This window comes from Sebastes umbrosus, chromosome 6 (assembly GCF_015220745.1).
Source record: "Sebastes umbrosus isolate fSebUmb1 chromosome 6, fSebUmb1.pri, whole genome shotgun sequence".
Classification (NCBI taxonomy): Eukaryota; Metazoa; Chordata; class Actinopteri; order Perciformes; family Sebastidae; genus Sebastes; species Sebastes umbrosus.
In genome coordinates this window covers 26,182,452-26,201,364 of record NC_051274.1, presented here as the reverse complement: position 1 = coordinate 26,201,364, position 18,913 = coordinate 26,182,452, and the positions used below count along the sequence as shown (strand labels likewise).

The 18,913-nt window shown below is 37.0% G+C and overlaps 1 protein-coding gene across 1 annotated transcript; it reads left to right on the top strand.

The window, feature by feature from the left end:
* Positions 1 to 3,452: 3,452 nt before the first annotated feature.
* Positions 3,453 to 18,899, top strand: LOC119489194 (rhamnose-binding lectin-like). The gene is made up of 18 exons (XM_037771358.1): positions 3,453 to 3,577; positions 3,687 to 3,719; positions 3,806 to 3,865; positions 5,223 to 5,358; positions 7,232 to 7,341; positions 8,220 to 8,264; positions 8,405 to 8,537; positions 8,670 to 8,773; positions 9,644 to 9,671; positions 12,452 to 12,570; positions 14,557 to 14,589; positions 14,699 to 14,761; positions 14,860 to 14,995; positions 16,174 to 16,283; positions 16,381 to 16,425; positions 16,539 to 16,674; positions 17,237 to 17,343; positions 18,273 to 18,899. Exons 1-18 carry the CDS (start codon positions 3,553 to 3,555, stop codon positions 18,284 to 18,286), a joined length of 1,437 nt encoding a protein of 478 aa, XP_037627286.1. The 5' UTR covers positions 3,453 to 3,552; the 3' UTR covers positions 18,287 to 18,899.
* Positions 18,900 to 18,913: the final 14 nt, after the last annotated feature.

Sequence of the window (18,913 nt, the reverse complement as noted above, 5' to 3'; positions counted from 1 at the left end):
CATGCAGTTTTGGGCAAGTCCTAGTAAAGTCAGCACACTGACACACAATTAACCTGTTGGGCTTGAGTTTGCCATGTTATGATTTGAGCATATTTTGTAATGCTAAATGCAGTACCTGTGAGGGTTTCTGGGCAATATTTGTCATTGTTTTGTGTTGTTAGTTGATTTTGAATAATAAATATATACATACATTTGCATAAAGCTAGAATATTTGCCCACTTGCATGTTAATAAGAGTATTAAATACTTGACAAATCTCCCTTTAAGGTACATTTTGAACAGAAATGTGCTATTAATTTTGTGGTTAATTGAAATTAAATATTTGAATTGATTGACAACCCTACTAAATATGTATCAAATTCCAAGACTGTGCTACAGTCACTTTAATGCACAGAGTTGACCAGTGATTGAGTGAGTTCTCTGACTAGACTCCAAACACCACTAGGTGGTGTTTTTGACTCTCAGAAAGCTCGATCTGTGAGTCTTTTACTTCCCTTCCCTGCCACCAGGGGTCTCCATGAAATTAGAAATGGTCCCATTTCATTTGTATGTTCAAACATAATGTTTATCTCTCATATCCTAAACAGCCTCACAGAGCTGTTACCTTGGCTGTAGACTCTTAGCCTTGCTTTCTCTCTTAAAGTTGCTCAATGGTTTCACCAGAAATTTAATTAAAATTCATACAATAGATATTCCCCCTCCCCCCCCTATTCCTCACTACAGTATGATATATTTTGCTGTAATTAGATCATTCTTTAGCCTTAATTTGTTTTCGTAAAAATTGAGCAAAGTGACAACATAGGAAAGTTGTTGAAATAGGAAGTTGTTAGATTTACAAGCCCAATGTGGCATTATACTTGCCCCCGTGTTGAGTCCTGAGGAACCTGCTCAATAGAATCACGTTTTGCTCAAATCAAACCATGTCACTAATCTTTCTGACTTAATGTAATCAACAACGTAGAGTGTGAAGAATTCACATCAAAACCAATAAATAACACAGACAATAAGTTTGTCTTTACAGTCTCTTTTTTCCATGAGTGACAATGGGACACACCCAAACTCTGACGCTCACGTCGATTAGATCACTCACCCAGTAACGTTGTTGTTTTTCGCTCTTAACTTTGTCACCAGTAGCTGCAGTTTTGACTTCATGAATGTAATGGGGTGCCAAATGACATACTGATATGCTTTTAGTCATATTTATAGGTGATGATAATATAATATCTGAAATTACAGGCACCAGAAGCTAATAAAAAAAGTGCAGTGCATTTCTTTTACCTGTAGTCTCTACACCGCAAATGCCTACACCTCAGTCTAGGTGTAGGAATGACAATAACAACAGAAAGGTGACAATGGAGGAGGTTCAGAGGGTTCTGCACCCTGCGTTAAAAGCTATGAACACCCACACACGTGTTTTCAGTTTATCTGGTTGATTAGATCTCTGCTCACTGTAATGTATGGACATATTCCTGAGTCTCCTGTCAGCTTTCATTGCACCTGTTTGGGCATTCTTATCATTCGTGTTGGTCGATGGAGATTTGCTGAATTCCACCTTCAACCTATAATCAGCCAGAATAATGAAAACACCAGTGTGGGTACTCAGAGGACAAACAGGTTCAGCTTATTCAGAGTTTGAACAAAGTGTTCAGATGTACAACAAAAAGCAAAGGGGCGAGGGCCCGTTCGATGCTGCTTGCAGCTTTAATTTATATTCTGTCTAACAGTCAAACCTTTTAGCGCCGAAGGGCACTGCACACTCTTAAGAACATGTAATTTGTTTAAATAATGCTAGCCTTTGTCTATTTCAGTCCTTCTGAAGCACAGATCCTGCTCTAAAACCAACATTGATCCAGGGGAAGAACCCTGTATCGATGTTGATATTCACTATATGGCTGCACAATTTTGAAAAACTATCTAATTGCAATTATATTGACTGATATTGCAATTGTTATATGATTGGTGATATTAGAGCAAATGATCATTTTTACATTATTCTCATTTTCGTTGAAAAACATATTAAAATGATTATGGTGGGATTTTTTGCGGGAATCTGTACCAAACAAAGATGTTTTCTTAAGCCTGTAGAATATGATGTGTAGGCCAGGACATCTCTGGAGAACGACTATATTTAAAGGGACTATTTGTAACTTTGTACGCGCATAAATGTAGCGGGTCGTCACACATGCGCGCTTGCATATGCGCGTTCGTGTGTAGCCGCTTTACCCTCCTCCTCTGCCTGCTCGCGGTATGAGCGCCTGCTCTACCGGGTGAACTATAACACACAGTGGACGCAAAGATAGGAAGAAGGATTTATTCATTCAAGCTGAAGACCGTGGTGACGGTCAGAGTGAGGTCGAAATAGATCTTAATTTTTTAAATAAGGGCTATTAGAGTGTTCGTACTGGGGAGTGGGATCAACTGAAACACCGGGTATTGCAGGAAAAAGGCAAAATGAATGCGGTCTTTACTATAATTTGGACAATTTTGTACCAATATTCGACGGGCCGGATTAAAAAACCCAACCGGCCTTATACGGCCCGCGGGCCGTAGTTTGCCCATACCTGCTTTAGAGGAAGGCCTGAAGGGACAGAAACTAGTTTTAGGGGCTTGTGGAGCTCGTGCTGCCAGCTACTTTAATTAGAAAAGAGTTGGCAACACATGGGCTGGGTTTGCCAGTTGGATAATTTTTAATATCTGGCGTTCTCTTGCTAGTTTCTTTAGATTACCAACCCTAGCTTTAATAACATTGCCACACATTGCCTCTTCTTATCCAGGGATTTGTATCCTCACATCCCAACAATTGTAACAGACTGTATTCTTGTTTCTCTTGCAGTTGAAAGCACCTCTAGCATAGTTTGTTTTGAAGTGCAATATGAATACATTTTTATTAACATACAGTACTTACTGATGGGTCGTTTTCACCTCATTTTGACTTGTCATGGTAGGAAAATAGTCCTATATTTAACCAAAATCACAATTCTTTTCTTGAATGTAGTGTTTTTGTAGCCTAAACCCAACCACAAACTGGACACAGGATGCAAACTCTGTTCTCCGGTGTCAAAGAACTGGAAAGAATGTACCAATCACATTTCGTCCAAAACATGACCATGTAGTACAACATGTATGCCATTTTTTAGGAGACAGGCTTGTGCTCTGTGCACAAAAAGTGGCCAGATAGAATAGTTATTGTTAAACATTTAGCTTTGTCAACTCCATATAACACATACACACAAGTATAACCAGAATATGGCAATCATTACAATAAAGCATTCAATGTATTGTGTTAATGTTATTCCAAATGCCTAAGAGAAAGTAGAATAGCCAATATTTTCTCAGACTGCTGCTCCCCTCAATCTTGCTCTGAGACTGGATGTCTGCCGTCATGTTATTCTCATTTTGGAAATTGCAGCCAGTTGAATCGGAGCCACTGGAGTCAGGTTCATGTTTGTTTTGCAGGATAGACGTAGGCTGTAGCCTTGATCAACATGAATAAATACTGAGTGTGTCTGGACCCACCATCAGTCTCACTGGTACCACTGGGTCCTGCAAAACCATGCTTCGCCTCAGCACCACACTCTGTGAGTATACTGATGACCATAATGATAAATAATCAAAATGATATCTCTTAGTTATTTTAGGTAAGACACAGTATATAAATATACTGTCCATTTAATGTTTCTTTTTCAGTGCTGGCAGCGACCTGTCTGCTTGTACGTCCAGGTAAATATCTGTGTGTATGGTGTGAGGATGCTTGAATACATTTTTATGCCTTTATGTTAAACTAATACTTCCATATCTGTTTGTAGGCGTTGCCATAGAGACAACTACCACCTGTGAACCCAGAACTGTCCATCGCCTGAGCTGTGGTATGCCTCTATTTCCTAAAACTTTCTGTCCACAATAGTGCTTATATTTATTTTGGCAGCACTAAAGATCTGGTTGGATCATTTCTTTTTTCTTTTTTTTTACCTTTATCATCTGACTCAACCAGTGTTAAGGTATAAAAAAAGTTTTCGGGTGTTGAATCTTTTCTGGATTATGAAGGAAACATTTTGATATGTACGCTAGGAGGGAACATGTTGCAGTGTTGCACCCTCGAATCACACCGGACTCAGGATAGACATATTTAATTCTGCAAGAATAAATAAAAATACAAGAAATTATCAGCTGGACTTCAGTGGCTTTTCTGATGTCAACGACAAACTGAAGAACACAGCAAGATCACAGCTTACTGTATATAGCGTACTCACAGTTGCTCTCGTGCCTTTAACAAATAGGAAATCAATTAAATGGGGGTATCTATAAAGATACAAAATAAAGTGTATACTAAAAATAACAATTGTCATATACCCTATATCCCTTACCAAAAATAAGTTTATTCAAGTGTGCTATTAGTATACTTCTTTTAAACTTAAAATAATAGACTATACTTTCAGTTTACTTTTTATAAAATTATCAGATATACTTAACAAAATTATACTTGTCAGTAAACTTGGCTTATACTGACAAGTATACAAAAAAGTTAAAGTATATTTAACGTGTGTTTTGATATTAATTTACTTTAAATTTTCCAAGGATTTTCTACGTTTTTGCATTCTCCGTTCACCATGGAGGCATGTGAGAAAAACTTTTTTTTTTCTTTTATCTCATCATAAAATATCAAGTCAAAAAGCAAAAGTCTCTTTATGTAATGCATAAATCATTGGCTAAGTACTATAAGTTAAAGAAAACTTACAGCTATACTTGCAATTAAAACTAATAAAAATTGTAGTTTACTGAGAGTATACTTTAAAATGAACTTTCATAAACTAAAAAGTGGGCTACAAGTATATAACTAGTAAACTAACAGCATTAGTTCACGTGTAGTATAGTTCACTTCATAATATAGTTGCAGTACAAAATACAACCTAGATGTAAACTAGTTGTGTACTCAAAGATTAATATTCTTACAGTTAAAGTACACTTAAAAGTATACTTTTATTAACTAAAAAATGGGCCAATTTAGTCCCAAGAAATATTGAAGTAGTACACTTAAAAGTATAAACTGATATTAGTATACTTACTACATAAAGTATACTTAGTAAATATACTTGAACGTAATTTTACTTCATACAATAAACTTAAAGTATACTACTTTTTTTGTAAGGGATACCACACAAGCAGACAAAAACGGTACTGATTTTACTAATTTTCTAATTTCTTTCCGTCTTTTCTGTGTAACAGATTCCGGAGTGGTCATTGTGGAGGAAGTGCTGTACGGACGTGCAGACAGTCTGACCTGCGGCGCGGGAAGACCTCCGGGGCAGCTTGCCAACACACAGTGCTCTCTCGAGGGAGCACTGAGCGCCGTCAAGACAAGGTACACATTACATGTACAATTAAATACACTTAGTGCATCCTAAATCACATACCATGCACTACATACTCAATATGTGTACTATCGATCAACACTCTTTTGTGTAAATAAACAGTAGTATGTATCTTTTCGGAGGCACTGAGCAGTAATTTACGTCGTCACTTCCTGAAAGCCTCCTTGCCGGACAGAGACGTGTAACCATGGTAAGCAGCCGTGGCAACCTCATGTGTCCAAAATGATTTTGCAGGCAGGCAATCACAGAATTGAACTGTAAGTTTCTGTAAAATATTAACAGATTGGGACAAATCTTTCCCTTGAGCCATGTCCAGAGTGCATGTGGACAGTGGTTAGATAAATAATGTATTGTCCTCCGTTAGAGGAAATATGTTTCCACAGCCTTTACACACCTTAAAGAACATGAATCACAAAAGAAAAACACGGCCATAAGGAACACAATACAGTCACACGTCACAAGAACATGAGTTCATTGAGTGTTATTGCTACAGCGATGACAGAGGGCTTGGAGCTTTTTTTTTTTTACAGATCAGAGATCTGTGTCTGCGGCCAGAGGGGAGTACAGTGAGGCGTGAGTTCAGGGGCGTTGCTGGAGTCATATGCTATGGTGAGAGCTTTGCGTGTGATGGCAGTGTCAGTGAGGGCTTGAAGGTTGGGAGTAGATAAGGCAACTATGCTTGCAGAGTATACAAGCTAAACAAGTACATTGATTTGATCTCACTTGTTGATACGACGAGCAAATAACTGTGCAAGGTGTATTGCATAGCTTGCATAGCTTGCATAATGCAGCTGTACTCCCGCTGCACTTCCTGTAGTTAAGAACATTTGCTTTTCCCGTAATAACGTATGTATGTCACATGACTTGAACCGCGCCTCTTCGTGGAAGATACCTGCTACAGTTACATAACATAATGCTGGATTCAGCACAGCCGGGAACATTCAGCGCAAACTGTGATTGGTGATGCTGAGACAATCCCAGCCAAAGCTGCTTAAAAGTAAATAAATACATTCATCATAGATCTTGATATTTGAGCTTATTGTACTCTGTGTTTGTAGCACTGTATTTCCTCAATGCATCAATATACTCACATTCTGTTTCCTCACACATGTAGAGGAACCCCCTGCTCACTATCGCACCAAATTTGGGATCAATCAGAGCTTTATTGCATTATGAAATTACATGAGTTTGAGTGTATCATCTCCTATTCGGCCTGGCTTTATTTCCACTTCTTTTACTTATGGGGTGTGTCACAATATCTGTCAATTGAAACACTTTTGCAGTAAAATATTTTTATACAGGAATCAATTTTGTATGTAGGAGACCTAAGAGAATATGAAAAACAGTGTTGTGCTTTGTTCTAGCTCCAGTAGGGGTATCTCAAGATTTTGGGTGTCTTCCCACTAGCCTAATTGCATTGTGGGATGTAATATTTCACCAGAAATAGTTTTAAATTTGCGTACTATTGGTTTCATATTGAAACATATTGGCTTATTGAAGAATCTCTCATACTGTTTTAGCGTACTAAATAGCATGTTAGTATGGAATTTCGGACACAAGCACTGTTTTTATTGCATGTAGACTATTGTGGCAACTAAAAGACTTCTAATAAAAAACATTCAATCAGACAACAAAAACAATACAAACATTGTATTACAATTAAAAATTACAAGCCGCTACAGTGCCATTAATTGCTTTCATATCCAGTGCTTAACCTTCACAGGATCTAAAACACAATAGGTGCCATAACATTGAGTGTTTTCTTCAGCTTCCTCATAGAAACAGTGACTAATTCATCGCAGAATGAGGAAGGTGTCCTGCATGCATTGTTGTGAATCTGTTTGATTTATGTTCACTCCGTAGGTGTGATGGAAAAAGGGTGTGTGAAATAAACCGGGATGTCTTCGGAGCAACTGATCCCTGCGTCGGCACCTTTAAATATCTCCAGACCAAGTACAACTGCCTGCCAGCAAGTCAGTCACATGTCTGCATGAAACTTAACTGATTTTGCTTGGTTTTTACTTGCTTTATTTACAGGCTGATATTTTTTATGTTTTTTGTTGCCAGTATTTCTAAAGGTTTTCAAACACGCAGGAAATGTATGTACATATACTATATGCATGGCTTGTTGCATTGCTGGGACATTATGTACCTCACTGCTAACAAAACATGTATTGGGTGTTAAAGGTGCAGTCACGTTTATGATCCAATACACTTTTTGACAGGGGAAAGGCCCATTAATGTATAAAGAGAAAGGCAGTGGGAGCGAGACGGTAAATCTGGAGAGGGGTGTTGAGTTCAAACATCAACAATCTCTCTGTAGAATCGCTGACTCCAAAAAAAGAAAAGAAATTGAGTTTCCAGTGATTTTTCTTTTACTTATTTCCACTTGTCAATGTTTTAAAGGTGCCATATTGTAAAAAGTGAGATTTTCATGTTTTTTTTTTATTATTTTAAAACAGGTTTAAATGCTATATAAATACTGTGAAAGTATCGAAACGCTCAATTCACGGAGAAATAAACACTGTACACGTATTCAGAAACTGTGCCTTTGAAACAAGCTGTCAGGATTTCTGTGATTTTGTGATGTCACAAATACACAATATTTTGACCATTTCACAGTTTAAAACGCAAACAAATTTGACCCATTTTCTGTTCCAGTGTATGTGAATAGCTTCGTCCGAAATATGTGTATTATCGTTCAACATACTTTTGTGTGAATAATCAGTAGTATATACTGTATCTTTTCGGATGCACTGAGCAGTAAGTTCTGTTTTATTAGTGTGACTTTTGACACAAAATGCATCGACTTGGTGTTAATAACACATGTTTAATGTGGTTATTTTGACAGTTCACCTTGTAACATGTGAGCACTCTTTGGCCCACCTGCACTGTGGTAAGATCTCTTCTTTGTGTGCATTAAGATGAAAAAACACATGAGCTTTATTGTCACTTCAGCACTTAATGTCACTTTGTATTCTGAAAGCTACATTTTTTTCCCTCTTTGCTTCCAACTCTTCCTCCTCTTCTTGCCAGATGTCGGACAGGTTATATCTGTCTTTGGTGCTGATTATGGACGCCGCGACCAGACCACATGCATCTACAAACGGCCTGCCTCTCAATTTCTAAAGGTCGACTGCTCAAACCCCACCAGCAGCGTTTCTGACAGGTGCAGTTGCCCACTCTTTGTTCTTCAGGTTGAAGGCTATGGAAATCAAAATCATGGTGTATTTAACTTTATAACTGCAGTAGAGTGATAGCTGCAAATTTATGATCAACTCATGTCACTCTGTCTCCACAGCTGCGGTGGGAAAAACAGCTGTAGTTTCAGCGCAAGCAACTCAGTGTTTGGAGACCCCTGTCCCGGCACTTTCAAGTACCTGGAGATTGCTTACGTCTGTGAATGTAAGTAGCTCGAAGGGCAGTTGGCACTTTTGATCAAATATGAATCAATATTCCGTTACTGTAATGCCTATTTTTCTCCTCAAATGTTTCCAGAAACACATCTTGTAGTGTACTGTTTAGCTGTAAAATTATAAAGTTTGTGACCCGGAAGCCATGTTGAGATCTGTTGAGGAAATACCAAGCACCGCCCACCAGCCGGAGCAAACTTTCTCACGTTACAGCTAAACAGTACACTACAAGATACTTCTGAAAACATTTAAGGCGAGAAATAGACATTACAGTAACAGAATATTGATTCATATTTGTCAGCGCTGCCTAGTTTAGTGTTTGATCAGAGTTTGCTAGTGACTGACAACTGCCTCCGTTGAATGAACAGCCAATAGGAACGCTCTCTCTCAATGAAATTACCTGTGATCAAAGTCTCCCATCACAGGCTACATTTTTTAAAGCCTGAAAACAGAGCCATGAGGAGGTGCAGAAGTCTAGTTATCTCTCAGAACACTTGGGTTACAATAAGCTGAAAGGAATTCTTGCCCAATGAATTCTTGCCCAATGAACCAAAAACATTCAGGCTACTGCAGGATTAAGGCTCCTGTCTAGGATAAGATAGTTTTCTCTTTAGCACAATGCATCCTACTGAGTTCCATACTTACAACATCGAGATGGTGGGAAATAACTGCTTAAACAACTATCTTTGCAGCGATAAAAATCAGAAAATTCAGGCTGTATTAATCCAAAAGTATTCTGTTCTTAGTGCGATTAGATTCGTTCTTGATTTTAGGAACATTGTGCTGTGATGATGAAGTGTAAAATGCAGTTTTGCACAACCAGTCACTTAAGTATTTATCTTTTACCTGTTTTTTTTTCCAGATCCTACGACCATTCAAGAGGATACCAAGTAAACATCCTGAAACCACAATAAGATCACAATAATCATGTATTAATTAAAACATGTTAAATCAGCAGCAGATGTCTTGTCAGTTTGTGATTAGGTTTGCCAAAATCTTACAATCTTTACAAATCTAAAGAAATGTGGTAAAACCAACTCCACTACAGAGTCTGATGTTTTCTGTGTCTACCAGGAAGTCTAGAGACAAAAAATGTGCAAACAATAGGTGCTTCAGATTGTTCGAGGAAGTCCGCAGATACAATTAACAATACAAACACTCATCAGTACGTCAGTTTGCAGGAACCTGGATTCATTTATTGTAAAATAAAAGCAACTTGAAAACCTGTTTAGACTAAAAGATGAACACTCTGAGCAAAACTGTATGGCCTGTTCAACAGGAGGCCCATGGGCTAAATCTGGGCCTTTAATGACCTCAATCCAGCCCTTTGATCATTTATATATATATATATATATATATATATATATATACTGGAAAAACAAAGTTCGGAAACTTGTGTTTGGTGGATTATTTCTCTGTTGTTACAATGCTAATGGTCATTGTATTTTACATGGTTGGAAAGCCTGTTTATTTACCTTCGCAATGATGTCCAACTTGTAAGGATCATGCATTTGTGGGATGAGCAGCACAGCTGATTATGTGGGGAGTGCCCAAGAAAAATTTGGCAAAATGCTCTGCCAATGGTAAACCGTGTATTCTCATAAGGCTACCAGGAAGCCTGCAATGACTGCCCTTCACTTTCAGGCCCGTTTGCGCTGGTGTCAACAACACAGACAATGAAACCTGAACATGTGGGGGAATGTCATGTTCAGTGATGAGTCCAGGTTCTGTCTGCCAAAGTTGGATGGCAGGTCAAAGTATGGAGACGACGCGGAGAACGCTATGCTGATTGTTGCACCGATGGAGTAACAGCTTTTGGTGGGGGAAGTGTCATGGTGTGGGGCGGCATCTCCCTCACTGGAAAAACAAGGCTTGTCATCATTGAAGGCCATCTCAATGCAGTGAGATATCGGATGAGATTCTGCAGCCAGTGGCGATCCCATATCTCCACAATCTGGGACCTAACTTCATCCTCCAAGATGACAACGCTCGCCCCCACAGAGCCAGGGTTATCACAGACTACCTCCACAATGTGGGAGTAGAGAGAATGGAACGGCCTGCCAAGAGTCCAGACCTCAACCCAACTGAACACTTGTGAGATCAGCTTGGGCGTGCTGTAAGTGTTAGAGTGACCAACACAAACTCGTTGGCTGACCTGCAACGAATCCTGGTTGAGGAATGGAACGCCATCCCACAGCAACGTGTGACCAGGTTGGTGACCAGCATGAGGAGGAGGTGCCAGGCTGTTGTGGCTGCGTATGGATCTTCCACCCGCTAATGAGGCTCCTGACATATTGTATTAAATGAATAAAGTGTAAAATTGCCAATATGTCTTGTTTGTTCCTTGTTACTGATAGAGAGTTCAATCATCCAATCCACCAAACAACTCAAAACAAGAGTCAACACCAACAGGAGTATACACGGTTTACCATTGAAGGAGCATTTTGGCAAATTTTTCTTGGGCGCTCCCCACATAATCAGCTGTGCTGCTCATCCCACAAATGCATGATCCTTACAAGTTGGACATCATTGTGAAGGTAAATAAACAGGCTTTCCAACGATGTAAAATACAATGCCAATTAGCGTTGTAACAACAGAGAAATAATCCATCAAACACAAGTTTCCGAACTTTTTTTTCCCAGTTTTACTATTAAAAGCAATATCATTGTGTCTTTATTTAAATAACCTGTGAACATAAGTTTATGGGTGTTTACATTGTTTGATAGAGATAAATTCTAATTTTATTAGTAGATTAATTAGCCCATTCATTAGTTATGTCTTGTTTAGCACAAGTCTAGCCCCTTGGCACTTCACCGTAGGGCTGCAGCTAACGATTATTTTCATTGTCGATTAATCTGTTAATAATTTTCTCGATTAATCGATTAGTTGTTCGGTCTATAAAATGGTGAAAAATGAAGTAAAAAAGGCCAAGACGACGTCCTCAAATGTCAAAGATATTCAGTTTACCGTCAGAGAGGAGGAAAGAAACTAGAAAATATTCACATTTAAGAAGCTGGGATCACAGAATTTAGACTTCTTGTTTTATTTTATTTTTTTAAATAAACCCATTATCAAAATAGTTGGCATTTAATTTAATAGTTGACAACTAATTGTTGCAGCTCTACTTCACTGTTATTCAAAACTGGTCCTTCTAATATAAGTAATTGAATAGATATGTTATTATGTCATACGGTGCAGTGAGGAATGTAGAGGCATTAAAAAGACTTAATAATCACACAGGCATGTGACCTAACCTAACCGAACCTAACCATTAAACTACTCATGCTGTTTACATCTCAACAACAATGTGCTCTCCTTCAAGGAAGAACATGTGTGAAATGTCAGAGGGACGTCTGAGGATGTGACCGAGACGGGAATTAGTGTCTTTGTTGTCAGGCTGGAAAAAACATCTCTGACTTAATCACCACACAACAAGTAAAATGAGAGCTAAACAAAACAGATGGGTATTTCCATGTGACCTTCCTGTAATGGGAGTCGGCATTTTGAGAAATCTTTTGCTCATGCTTGTGGTCCTTTGTCTTCTTATATCCGTGTTACAACCTTTCTAAAGAATACATTCTTGTTTTAGTTGCGTGTTCACATTTTTTGCCAGAGCTGGATAGGAGCCAATTGCACAAGGTCATGCTATGGTTTTGTATAAAAGGTGAAGAGAACTCTTCACCTGGCAGATGAATACAGGTGTCTCAGCCATCAATCAACCCACTGCTCACCTCAGACCGCATCTATCTTCTGAAACCATGCCTTGCTTCAGACTCAGCACCACACTTTGTGAGTACACAACTGACTACAATAATTATGTGGGTTTGTGTAAAATTAGGAGCAGAGATTTCAGTTTATTTGCCATAATAACAAGTTTAAACCTGCTCAATTAGATGCTGTATTTTCTCTTTTGTGAGTACGTTTTTCATTACCAGTTGGTAACCACGTTTTGTTAAGCAGTGTCTTTTTTACCCTTCCAACATTTCTGTGATTGCATTTGTGAACATCTGATATCACAGTTTGTAAATCTTTTTAGTCAGCCCTCCTCCTCTAACCTTATTACTGTAGTAAGGGGAGTGATTCTGAGATATCTGATTAGCTTTGAGATGGAGAGGATCTTCAGCTTGTACAGTTTAAGGGTTATGCATCGCATAAAAAAGACCAGACTTAATAGCATCTTCTCATCAATTTTAGCTACTTGTATGTTAATCAGTTTAGAGGACTCTGACTCATCTTTTGTGTTTTTTCCGTTAAGTTAAGAAAATGATTTACTCAGTTTAGTCATTGAGGGAAGATTGTTCCAGACAGTGTGTAACAATTTAGTGAACACATGTCTGAACCCAAAAGCAGGACTCAAAGACCCAGCAGATACTAATTTAGGATGCATTTATCCGGCTTTACAGTCCCGATACTGATAGCAATACCTGGGCTTTGGGTATCGGCCGATACAGAGTACCGATCCGATACCAGTGTTTGATTAATAAGATGTATGCCTCACTGTTTGGAAGAGACTGGGATCATTATTTTATGTACAAGGTAACATCAAGCTTGACTTAAACATTTTTTTCCTATAACTTTATAAAACAAAATGTAACAAATAAATACATAGAAATACATTTACTGAATTATTTATCATTACAATTATTTTTGAAAAATCTTCAAAATTAACAGAAATTACAATTCAAGCGTAAACCTTTTTTAATGCAGCAACAAATTGGTCAAAACTTAAACAGGAATTAAAATTCCAGTATATAATATATATATCGTATATAAACATAGAACTGAATTTATTAGATCGGCCCCATTGTCACCAGGGTTGGAAATTGGCAGCAGCCACCAGCCGAATGCTGGTAAAATATGCAAGTAGCTGCTAGATTTGCTTCACTCACCAGCCAAAAAAGAAAATGATAATCTATTGAGCGGCAATTGGACAAAAAAGTTAATTTCCAACCCTGATTGTCACCAATGCCCGATCCAACTATTTGAGTCAGTATCGGCCCGATATCCCATCCAATCCGGTATCAGTATCGGTGCATCTCTAGTACTAATCTCTAGTAATAATCTTTACTGAAACCAGACGGGCAAACAAAGGAAGGCAAACATAACCAGGCTGCGAGTAGGCAAACTAGGCAGGAGTCCAAAGTTAAGGCAATATCCCTTACGAAAAAGTAGTATACTTCAAGTTTCTTTTATGAAGTAAAATTAAGTTCAAGTATATTTTCCAAGTATACTTTATTTAGTAAGTATACTAATATCAGTTTATACTTTTAAGTGTACTACTTCAATACTTCATGGGACTAAATTGGCCCACTTTTTAGTTTATAAAAGTATACTTTTAAGTGTAAGAATATTAATCTTTGAGTACACAACTAGTTTACATCTAAGTTGTATTTTGTACTGCAACTATATTATGAAGTGAACAATACTACATGTGAACTAATGCTGTTAGTTTACTAGTTATAAACTTGTATCCTACTTTTTAGTTTATGAAAGCTCACTTTAAAGTATATTCTCAGTAAAATACTATTTTTTTTTGTTTTTACTGGAAGTATAGTTGTAAGTTTTCTTTAACTTATTGTACTTAGCTAATGATTTATGCATTACATAAAGAGACTTTTGCTATTTGACTTTTTTAACGAGATAAAAAAAAAAGAGTTTTTCCTCACTTGCCTCCATGGTGAACGGAGAATGCAAAAATGTAGAAAATTCAAGTACAAGTGGAAATGTTTGCTTATGTTTGGCTGACACAGTTTGACAGTGATGTTTCTTTTCCAGTGCTGGCAGCAGTATGTTCGCTCATGGCAGCAGGTAAAATATCTGAGCGAATGTGATAATGATGATGCTGGCATTTATTTTCTGCATACACTATGTGGCTTGAACACACTTCAACTTATGCTGTCATATCTGTTTTTTTCAGTTGCTTCCAAAGAGAGAGTTGTCACCTGTGGCAGCCTGAGAAACGTCCATCACCTGACCTGTGGTACGACTGAGTCTTTGTGTCCACTGTGAGAGTATTTTATTCCCACACAAACAAATACAATGAACTTGTTTCTTAACTTCTCCCTTGGTGTGTAGCAGGTCACGGAGTGATCAGAGTGCAGGCGGCAGAGTATGGACGTAAAGACAATATGACCTGCAGTGTGAGAAGACCTCGGAGACAGCTGGCCAATACAAAGTGCTCTCAAGCTGGCACAGTGAACGTCCTCAAGAGCAGGTACACATTACATGTACAATAATAAAATAAAAATACAGTTTTTTAATTGCATGTATTCTAAATGGGGCTATACTGCTGGCAATGACTCTCCTAGTTTGGTTAAGGATTCAATGTCACTGACTTTTGAAAACTGTGTCACTCAAATGTAGTACGTCGATGGAGCTATAATAGAAAAAGCATGCACCCTACCAACGACAGCAGATCTCCACTATACTTAGTTACTAATGCTACTATGTGCAGCACAGATCTCAGTTGCATACAGGTAGAAATAAAAACCATAAAGTTCTTAAACCCATTTGTGCCCGCAACTGAAATTTTTAATTTCCTTTGGTGGAAGTGTTCTCTGGGCTTGTCTATAAGCACAAATGTGGAAAAATGCAATAGATTATATTTTAGGAAAAAACAGTAGTCCCATGTGCCCAAAGACTAAAAATAGTATGATAAGAAAATGTCTGTATATCAGAAACTATAAGGATCAGAACCAAGTATTTGGTATTTATGAACTCATAACAAGTTCAAAGATATCCACACATATGCAGTGTAAAAAAAAAAATTTCGTATGGAAAACATTTAATAAACACAATGTTGTCCTCATTTTACAAAATTCCTGACTTTGGCTATTAATAAAAAAATGTTTTTTTCATATGATCTATCAAAGTATTTCCGCACCAAAACCAAAGATTTTGACCGATCAGAACAAATGTGTCATTTTTCCTATCAAACTAAATAGTCTCTGGGCACAAATGGGTTAAACAACTGAATGAAGTAGATAATCTCAACTAACCTCCTTTCATTCTGTGTTAACTCTTCAACACCTGGACACATATTCTTAAAGTTTCATTGAAGGCTACACTCTGACGGCATTGTATCTGGATTCTTGAGCATTCTTTGTAAAACTGACCAAAAGACCAAAATGACCAGAGTCAAATCGATAGATGCATACAATCCCCAGCCCACAATATTTTCTAAGGGTCATCAAATACAAATGAACAATGACTTTATACTCTATATTAAAAATGAAATCTCACATACTCAAGTCTACTTCTAACACTATATATTTCACCTAAAGTATGAGGATTAAATAGTAACGTCTCTGGCAAAGCTACTACAGTATTTATTTTAGTTTCAGTGTGCTTTTACTTTGTGTTGAATACACACTGTTAATGTGTTTCCTCCAGGTGTGATGGCAAGAAGGAGTGTGATCTAAACATAAACGTTGTGCGCAACCCTGATCCCTGCCGTGGCATCTACAAGTACCTGGAAACCATCTTCGCCTGCTTCCCAGCAAGTCAGTCACATGTCTGCATGAAACTAAGAGTGAAAAAAAAACCCTGCAAGTTTTATCGTGTGATGTCTAATGTGATTTATTCATGTTACTTTGACAGTTCACTTTTCTACATGTGAGGGCTCTGTGGCAAACCTCCAGTGTGGTAATATATATATTTCTTTTTTTTTTGCATTAAACATAATTACATTACTCTCTAAATCTTAACTACATTTCTGTCTTCTCCACCTTGACAATTGTTCCTCCTCTTTTTGACAGCTGAAGGACAGATTATATCTGTGTACGGTGCTCACTATGGACGCACTGACCAGACCACCTGCACGTACAAACTGCCCAGTTCTCAGATTCAAAAAATCAACTGCGCACGCTCAGTCACTGGCCCTGTTTCTAAAAGGTACAGCTGCACACCTTTTGCTAAATATAAGGAATAAATCAAGACTTCAAGAAACTATTTCCTATTGGCACAGATAGATATGTCTAAATAAAGTGGTATTCTTGAAAGGCTTCATTTAGAAAGAAAGTGAAATTGTGAAAGAAAGAGATCAAAGAAGGGAAGCATTTCACATGCACAAAGGACATCAAAAAGGCCAAGAGCAAACCACACATTATGTAGGAAAAATCACATGGACATACAGTATGGTGTGTGTGTGTAGGGCATGCAGACTGGTGAAGCACTGTGGTAGCTTAGTTCACATTGTATGTTGTACTGCACTAAGAAGGAAATGCGATTGGTAAAAATAACAGCTACGACACACACAGACCTTGTGTGTCGTAGCTGTTATTTTTACCGATGCATTTACCGTATGCATGCATGGGTGGAGATTGTCCTTGCTGATGGAAAGGCCTTGATTTTATACCATGTATATAAAAAATTACCACCTCTATAATGCAGACCAGATTTCATATGCTCCAAGGTGTATTCAAGCCTGTTTTCATTCGTCACTCTGCATCCACAGCTGTAATGGGAAGAACAGCTGTGCCATCGAGGTGGGAAACTCAAAATTGGGAGGAGACCCCTGTGGAGGCATTTACAAGTACCTGGAGGTGGCTTACATTTGTGAATGTAAGTATCTTAAAGGCCCATTTGGTTGATATGTCGAAAATAGTCATAGTATAGTACGTTGAAAAAAGTCATAAAAGTCATAGTATAGTACGTTGAAAAAAGTCATGGTATAGTATGTTGAAAAACAAAAAACAAATCATAATATAATATTTCAAAAAAAGTCATAAAAAAGTCATAGTACGTTGAAGAAAAGTCACACTAGTATGTTGAAAAACGTAAAAAAAAATGTTGTATAGTATGTTGAAAATAGTCATACTACGTCAAAAAGTCATAGTATCGTATGTTAAAAAAGTTGAAAATCATAGATATGTTGAAAATAGTCATAGAAATCATAGTATAGTATGTCGAAAATTGTCATACTAAATGGGAAAAAGAGTCATAGTATAGTGTGTTGAAAAAAGTAAAAAAAAAGTCATAGTATAGTATGTTGAAAAGTAAAAAAATCATAGTATAGTATATCGAAAAATATAAAGAAAAAAAAGTCAAACTATAGTATGTTGAAAAACGTAAAAAAATGTTGTATAGTATGTCGAAAATAGTCATAAAAAAGTCATAGTATGTTGAAAAAAGTCATAGTATAGTATGTCAAAACTAATCATAGAAATCATAATGTAGTATGTCGAAAATTGTCATAGTAAATCGGAAGAGTCATAGTACAGTATGTCGAAAAGTCAAAAAATCATAGTATAGTATATTGAAAATTGTCACAGTACGTCGAAAGAGTCATAGTATAGTTTGTTGAAAAAAGTAAAAAAAGTCATAGTATAGTATTTTGAAAATAGTCATAAGTCATAGTTTTTTCAATATTCTATACTATGACTTTTTTATAACTTGTTTCAAAATACTTTACAATGACTGAAGCCATCCTAGTTATGCAATCAGTTGCTAAAATGATTTGTCTGAATTTAATATTTTCTATTCTTTTGCAGATCCTATTTCTTGAAAAGTTGACTCCAGAGTAACCTGTGTCACAACATACAGAAATATACCTATATATCATATACCTATAAACATGCATTTAATCAAACACATTTGTCAGTTTTTAATCAGCTAGAGAAATGACACAATAACCTTAGAATCATCTTCCAGAAACATAACTATACTATCTGTAGCTACAATGGCTGAACAAAGAAAAACAACAAACCTACAGACACAATGAAAAAAAATATTTTACAGGAAAGTTTTTTTTAATCTTTTTTTTCCCATAAAACAATGAATGTCTGTAGATTAACAGATATGTGCAGATATAAAAGTTTACCTTTAAAATTACAAGTAATTGAAATTGTTTTATAATGACAATGTATTTTTTTATTTGCATACATTGTAAGTGTAATTTTACATTAAATGTGAGGTCATATTTTACAGATTTTTCCTGTTCCTGATAATGAAGAAATGCATGTAAAATTTACAGAAATCAGTAGTCAAAGTGTTTTTTCTTTAAAATCAAGGTATGTGGTTAAAAAGTGATTTTATGTGTTAAGGGGTAATTAATAGTAATTGTACAAGCTAAATAGTAAACATTGTGTGTGGCATATGAAATAAAATGACTGAAAACAGGAGTACATTTTAT

Coding starts and splice junctions, on each gene's coding strand:
- LOC119489194 (XM_037771358.1), top strand. CDS start 3,553: ATGCTTCGCCTCAGCACCACACTCT. Junction 5,359..7,231: donor CTGAGCGCCGTCAAGACAAG/GTACACATTACA, acceptor TTCACTCCGTAG/GTGTGATGGAAAAAGGGTGT. Junction 8,774..9,643: donor GATTGCTTACGTCTGTGAAT/GTAAGTAGCTCG, acceptor TTTTTTTTCCAG/ATCCTACGACCATTCAAGAG.